The sequence below is a fragment of the Centrocercus urophasianus genome, unplaced genomic scaffold, assembly GCF_019232065.1.
Source record: "Centrocercus urophasianus isolate 14NV4802_14NV808 unplaced genomic scaffold, USGS_Curo_1.0 seq_69, whole genome shotgun sequence".
In the NCBI taxonomy this organism is placed as follows: domain Eukaryota; kingdom Metazoa; phylum Chordata; class Aves; order Galliformes; family Phasianidae; genus Centrocercus; species Centrocercus urophasianus.
The window spans coordinates 303821-311437 of NW_024885299.1; the positions used below are offsets into that span (position 1 = coordinate 303821).

Here is a 7617-nt window from a genome sequence, read left to right on the forward strand (position 1 = left end):
CAGTTGTAATGGTTTCTTCTGCAGTTGCAGTTTCTCCTTGTTGTGATAGAACTTCACAGTAAGAACAAAGATTACTTTTAATTTGGTAAAATAAATGACAAAAAAAAAAAAAAAAAACAAAAAAAAAAAAACACCCAAAAAAAAAGAGCAAAATGATGCTGAAATACGATTTAACTTACTAGATTGGAAAGAAAGTTGAGCTCTAGGGTTGAGGTGTTTCTCTGCTGTCTGGGCCGGTGCCATAGTGGGTTGTAGAATGTGCAGCAGGGTTATTGGGGCACAGCTTGTTCTGTGCTTGGGAGCTCTTGCGCCTTACTGTTGCCAGTATTTTCTGCTTTGGGTCTTGTGCAAGTAAAGCTAAGGTGAAATTATTCTATTGTGTTTCTGTGGCAATGAAAAGTTCAAAAATATCTGAGAACAGAAGACACTTCATTTAACTGCAGTTGATTATCCAGATCATCTCTTAGTGATCTTCTGCCAAAATCTGCAAGTTTATGAATCTTTAGATCTGAGGCCTGTGTTCCAGCACTGCCAGACTGTAACTTTGCCCGGTTGCTTTGCAGATGTTCAGGCTGTTGCTTATGAAGAGCCGAAGCACTGGTGCTCCATTGTTTATTACGAGCTGAATAATCGTGTTGGGGAGGCCTTCCACGCTTCTTCCACCAGCATCCTGGTGGATGGCTTCACTGATCCTTCAAACAACAAAAACAGATTTTGCCTGGGGCTGCTCTCCAATGTTAATCGCAATTCCACCATTGAGAATACAAGGAGACACATTGGAAAAGGTGAATTTTCAATCTTTGCGTTCTTTTTTGGGGGGTTTCTTTGGGACTCTTTCCTCTAGGCACGGTAGCCTGAGCCACTTGCTTCAAGAGCAGGCTGCTCTTCCCAGTATGTGGGATAAATGCTTATTTAGAATGTTAATAAATACGTAGTTTTCTGGCTATGTCTTTTGAGTCCAGTGTGTTTTTCTTACCAGCTGGATAATTACCAGAAGATTTTATCCCTAGCCATTTTTATTGCCTAAAGCCTATCGTAATCTTAATTTGTGCAAGAGCTTAAGGCTTTTTAAAATGATATGTCTTGATTTCTCTTGATTACTGGTAATGTGGAAATCCAAATGATAGTTCTCACAAAATCTTATCTATTTTGCAGTTCTGACACAAATGAGCTACGCTAAGATGTATTTAGAGGGGCAGCTTGCTAAAGCAGGTTTTTTTCAAATGCATTTTTAAAGAGGATCGTGACTGTTTCAGTGGGAATTTTGTGCTTCTCTTTTCTTTAATGGCCATGACAGTGTCCAGCGGAGGAGAAAGGCCTTCTGTTTTATGTCAGACTTAATACCATCCCCTCTTTTGAGGACTTGTCTGTAATACTGATTACATGTGAGTCTGATGTCGCCCTTGCCATGGATTTTTCCTGCCAGACACCTTTCTTAGGAGCTTACGGTTCAGGGCTGAGCGTGCCCAAGCAGTGAGAATGTGACAAATGCCAATTGATTATCTTCCCCTTTCTTTGAGGAGAAAAGAATTGAAACTGAAGAGAACTATTCAGTCATCAAATTATAGCCGTTAGTCTGGAAAACCTTTCTCTGCGTGAGGGTGTGTGCAGCTCTCAGCAGTACGCCACACCTGTGCTGTGGGACTCAAGTCCTAAAACTTATTCTTTCTTTTCCTCCCCATCCATCTTACCAAGTATGAGGATATTTATTTAACACCTCATTCATTTTCCCTTTAAAAGTAACCCAGCTGCGAGCGGAGTTCTGCTGAAGCACTTAACCGTGTAGATACCAAAGTAGAACGGAAAAGACAAGGGAGCTGTTGAAGAAGAAAATGTACACAGTTAATGATGACGCAGAACTGTTAGTCTTTGAGGAAAGGTAGTAAATCCCGTACTTGAAGGCAGCCATAAATAGTTTTGATGATCAGATGGTGCTATGTGTTCCCTCACACGTACACACATCTCACGTGACCGAGCACAGTCGAGGCTTTCTGACTTCAGTATTTGAATTGTCTGCTTCTTGGACTTGTTGCACTGTGGGAGGTGAAAAGTTTAGGCATCAAATAATCAATTTCTAAACACTAAAGGAAAGTTTTCTTGCTTCGTCAAAGATTTGCATATCGAATCATCCTGACAGCACATCTCAAGAGGTTCCCTATGGGGTGCATTTTTGGGACTTGCTGCCATCAGCAGTGGGTGAGGGAGTGAGAAATAGGAGGGTGGGACTGTCCAGTTGGTAGGTATGTGCCCTCATTTAAGAGATACGTCTATGCATTATTTATTCTTAGTTTTCTGCAGTGAAAACATTCAAGTGTGAAACTTGAAAACAACTACACTGAACTTGCCAAAATAGGAGTCAGAATTTCTACAGGTTGTCCAGCTTAGGGCTGTTTTAGTATTTGCAATCAATATAATAGAGATTCTGCTCTCTCCTCATGCATTCCCAATTATTGTTTTGTGTAAATGTAGCGAAAGAAAATTTAGCTGAGCAATCCATCCAATGCACCGCATCAAAACTACTGTAGTTACTTACTGGCTTGTTGTTGGTGAATATACAGCGTGTTAAAATGCAGCAATTACTGATTTTTCTCCTTAGGCATACATATATACATGACCATCCTTTAAATCTACTCATGGAGAAAAAAAAAGAGTTTTAAGACAGGATGGATGGTCTGATGCACTACTAATGTTCATTTCTTTGAGAAGAAACACATGGAAACAGACCATGAAAAACAGATGCTCAGTATGAATTAATCTGACCTCCTCATGTCAACATTCTTTTCCCAGGTGTTCATCTCTATTATGTTGGTGGAGAAGTGTATGCTGAATGCCTCAGCGACAGCAGTATTTTTGTGCAAAGTCGAAACTGCAACTACCACCATGGTTTCCATCCAACCACGGTGTGCAAAATTCCCAGTGGCTGCAGTTTGAAGATTTTCAATAATCAGGAGTTCGCTCAGCTTTTAGCACAGTCGGTGAACCATGGCTTTGAGACGGTGTATGAGCTTACTAAGATGTGCACTCTCCGCATGAGTTTTGTAAAGGTATGTGAACATTTGCTTGGGGCTGTTTTCTAAGCAAAATAAGCAAAATGTTGTGGTTCTGAATTGTTGGTTGCCTCCCTCCATTGGCCTGTTAATAACTGTTAAATCGAAATATTTATGAATACTGTTCTTTAAGTGTAAGATGGACCTTAACAATTTGAAGTTGTCCATAGACAAAAAATCCATCTGTTGGTATAGACTTGGAAAACTGAGGTGACCTGTAAAAGGTGTTTCCTTAACAATCACTTCAGTTACTTTCTGAAGTATTCCTGTCATGTCTGTTCTCTACTCTTATTTCATTAAATTGCTTGTGTTAGATAATTATTCGGTTGAATACTTGTATTTAATATGATCGTGTATATTTCTATAATTATTTCAATAATTAGTCTGGAATTATGGTACTATTTAATTTTGTGGGATATGGCATGATACAGTACAAATAAGCTTTAGATGGTTGAGTTGTCAATCGCTTGGCCTAAAACTGTGAAAGACACAAATTAATTACATAGCATCTGGTTTGCCTTTTTAAATGATGCTGCAGTGGTCTGTGCCATCTCCTGTTCTCAAAGGTTCCCAGCTGAACTTTATGCCTTTATTCTTGGCTGGTATTTTTGATGTGAGATAGTACAGCTTGTAAGTCACTGTAGCTGTTGTGGGAGTCTGTTTTGAACAGCAGCTCCCATATTAGGAGTGGCAATAATTATTTCAATGAACACATGTACCTTTCTATTCTATGTAAGGTAAAGATTTGTTATGTGGCTATGAATAAGTTATATATGTAAATTCTGATGTAAAATGGCTAGTCTCATCTTTGAAACTAGACAAATGAAGCTGATATGATGCTGAAATGCCCTCTAGTATGGGAAGAGAATAGCATCTTTCAGATGTGTTAGGGCAGGGGTTCCTGAAATGGAGCAGATTGTTGGTGTGGGATGTAGCCCAATAGTTGTACTGCAGCGTTGTATGGATGCGCATGACTCCTGCATGTGCAGTGCTGTGCTGCACTGTGTTTATAGCTGCTGCCACCTATTGGGAGCCCAGCTACTCCTTCATCGGGTTTAATATGGACAGACACAAAACAGTTCACGTGAGTGCTGTTTAAGTGTCTGCACGTATCCTTGATAATAAGTGTTACAGACTTGGGTAGAAACTTGCCTTAACTTGGGAAATACCCTGCTGGGGAGTGATCATGCTTTCTTTATTCTAAGAGGTATTTGCTGATATATTGCTGTTCGTATTCTTTCTATCCTGCAAAAGGTGCTTTGGTTCTTACCAGGCAAATACCTCAGCCCCAATTCCGCAGTGTCACTCTGTGACCTCAGTTTTTAATTTATTCGTCTATTTATCAACATTTTTCTTGTTTTTGATCTTGATGTCAAAGACTTGATTACCTTTCTCTTTAGAGGGTTTATTGGACATGATATAACTGGCAGTGAAGTGTGGGGAAGTCTTGCGTTCCGAAAGTCATCTCTTTTGAGAACTTAGAGTTCAATTCCAAGAGATCTCAAAATGACAATTTCTACAGATGCTGTGTTTTTTAACTTAAGATTTGTTTGTTGAAATGTGGTAATAATCAGACACTATTCTGCTGAAAATTGCTTATGAACGCTACGTTATTTCAGTAAGAAGGGAATAGATTCAAGTGTGCTTCTCAAATATTTGCTATTATAAAATGAGATGATTTTCTTTTTCCCTGCTTATGATTCTGTTTCCAGGGTTGGGGAGCTGAATACCATCGACAAGATGTAACAAGCACTCCATGCTGGATAGAGATACACCTTCACGGTCCTCTTCAGTGGCTGGATAAAGTACTTACTCAGATGGGCTCTCCTCATAATCCTATTTCTTCAGTGTCTTAAGGTCCCAAGCTCCTGCATTTTGGAAACAATTGAGCCTTGCATGTACTTGAAGGACGTATGAGTCAGACACACGCTTTTTTTTTTTTCCCCCCCTGAACTTGTAACAGCTGAATAAGAGCCATGGAAATAATTTACTTCTGCAACCAACTGTTGGATTTGGGAAAAAAAAAAACGCCAACAAAACAAAGAAAAACAAAAAACAAGCCCTTTGGCGTCATACTGTTGGTATCAAGTATTTTAGTTTACATAGTAACATTCTATTGCAAAGTTGATTTACAGGCCTTATCGTAAATGAGGCTACTGAGCCAAAACAACTATCTGTTGGACCGAGTTCACAAAGGAGTTTCCTGTAGTTGGCATTCTGAGATTCTCTTCCTTTTTGATATCCAGCACTCTCTTATTTTTTTTCTCCGCGTTGTCCTTTTGGGCTAAGAGCTGATGTTGGTGAAACCTGCTTTTAACAGGCTTTCTGCAGTGTATTTTAAAATCATTTATTTAAACTGATGGTTAGTCTCCTCTTAAGACAAAAAAAAAAGAAACCAAACGAACCAAAAACAACGACCCGAACACCTGACATGAAGTTTTAATATCAATAACTTGTAATAATCTTGGAAATTGTGTCCTGACCATACTGCTGTAAGAATGTTAGGTATGTTTTCTGGTAAATGTACGGTGTTTATGAAAGTTTAGAAATCCTTTAGACGTAGACCCGTAAAGGAATTAGGAGTATTTGAATGGGGGGAAGAGGGAGCGGGAAGAGAAGATGACAACTGACATGTAGAATATATTGTAAACATAGGTTGTTAGTTTAAACTGAGGTCTGAGTTTTGCTGTGCATTTCATTTTTATAGTGGCTTCACCTTGTTAATCCTGACTTTTGCTTGGACTCCTCCTTTTTCTCCCAGAGCAATTATGCAGCTGGTTAATTCTTTCACCTGTGAAGAGGACGAAATGATTAGTTCCTGCAGTTTGAAGGCTGCAGCTCTATGTATTTCAAGACAAAGTTGTACAGTGTGCTCTTTAACTATTGAGCAGTTTTATACAGTGTATGTAACAGAAATAGGCTTTTAATTTTGTAAGAGAATCTTGTTTTGCCAAATCTCGAAACTGTCAATTGTTTGGAGGGCTTCAAAATCCCCATGTGGGTCTGTTTCAAACTTCTAAAAAATATATATATTTTTAATTTTTTTTACTGCTTGGTTTATTTTCTTCTCTTTGATCTTTTATATTCGCGTAAGCTGTAGAACTTTAAGTACCTTTATTCCAAACTTAGTGGGTTCTCTTTACTGGAAGTTTTGAATAAAACCTGTTGTTACTGCTTACATTTGATTAAAACTTCGTCTTGTCCACTTCTTAGTAGATTTTCACAAACCAGATAAAGATATGATCTTGCGGGAGGAACGGCTAGGAGTGAAGAGACACTGACATTTATGGCTAGTACAGGTTAGTAACCCTACAGAATTAGTATGGAAGATAAATGAGCTCTCTAGAGGGAAAGACGACTTAATTATAGAATATATTAACACGGATGCAGTGACTCAGAAGTTCCAGTTAATAAAATTTGTGTTTTCAGCATGCAATATCTGAATGAGCAGGGAGTTTCTCTGCCTTTTACAGAAATATCTAGCAGATTGTAGATGGTGTAGAAGTGACTGAGTCAGTACAGGTGCATATTCACTGAGTTCTGAGAAACTCGGTAAGAAATTCTTATAATGTAAGAACTCGAATGAGCTATGACTTCATTTGTGGCCTTCTTTTTCTCTTGTTTCAGGATAAACAAGTTACCCGATCCTCTTTCATGAAACATTTAGAGATCTCCTTTAAAATGAATACTTTCCTCCTTTACAGTTTTTTGTAATCATTTCTTTAATCATCATTGTTTCAATGCCCGTGTTCCATGAAGAAATTGTTTGGATGCAGCTTTTGTGTATCAGCCTTCACAATCTCTTGTCTGTTTGCCTTGGGTTGGTTTGCCTTGTGCAGAGCATTGCTGCTTCCCAGCTGTTTTGCTGGAGATGTGCTGGAGGTGAAGGCTGTAATGGCAGTGGTTTTTTTGTTTGTTTGTTTGGTTTTTTTTAAGAACCTTTAACAACAATTTTTTTTAATCTAGATTTTAAAAAATTAGATTTCTTACAAAGTAGAATGCACAAGCACAAGTCTTAAAAGTTTAAGTTAAAGGTGATTATAGAAGGAAAATAATATTGTTTGCTGTTGGCTCACTCTGCCTTTTTTTTTTTTCCTGTCTTCAACCTCTACCATATTCAGTTTCAGCTGTTCCCAACCAGGTTCGTTTCTTCTGTTGGAATACAGAAATTGGGCAGCTTTTTTTTAAAGTGCTACAACCATCCACCAGTCACGCAGGTCTTAAGTAATATAAGTGTTTCTGCCTCCCCTTATATGGATGATCCTGTAAGAACTATAATAAACTTTGAAATAGCTTTGAAGTAAAGACAGTTCTGTTGCAAGTGGTTTTTGAGTGCTGTTGTCTTGTAAGTTTTGGGCAGCCAGGTGAGGGACTGAACCAATCAAACCAGTTCAGGTCAGTTTGACCTTTCTCATTCCCAAGGCATACTAACAGACCTGGATTTTGCAAAATGTATGTTTTCTGTTGCTGTTTGAGGAAATAATAGAGATAATGCCATAAGATTAATTTTAAAAACATGCTAAACAAAGTTTGTCAGTATCCCTGATGTCTTTTTTTCTTTTTATAAAAT

At 38.3% G+C, this 7617-nt stretch overlaps 1 protein-coding gene across 4 annotated transcripts in view; it reads left to right on the plus strand.

The window, feature by feature from the left end:
* Nucleotides 1–7356, plus strand: part of SMAD1 (SMAD family member 1) — a 48579-nt gene extending 41223 nt beyond the window's left edge. For all 4 annotated transcript variants that reach the window (XM_042837172.1, XM_042837173.1, XM_042837170.1 and 1 more), the window contains exons 5-7: nucleotides 564–785; nucleotides 2788–3044; nucleotides 4760–7356. In XM_042837172.1, coding sequence (XP_042693106.1) covers nucleotides 564–785; nucleotides 2788–3044; nucleotides 4760–4903 — 623 coding nt within the window. In that variant the 3' untranslated portion in view covers nucleotides 4904–7356. The remainder of the gene's footprint in view (nucleotides 1–563; nucleotides 786–2787; nucleotides 3045–4759) is intronic.
* Nucleotides 7357–7617: the final 261 nt, after the last annotated feature.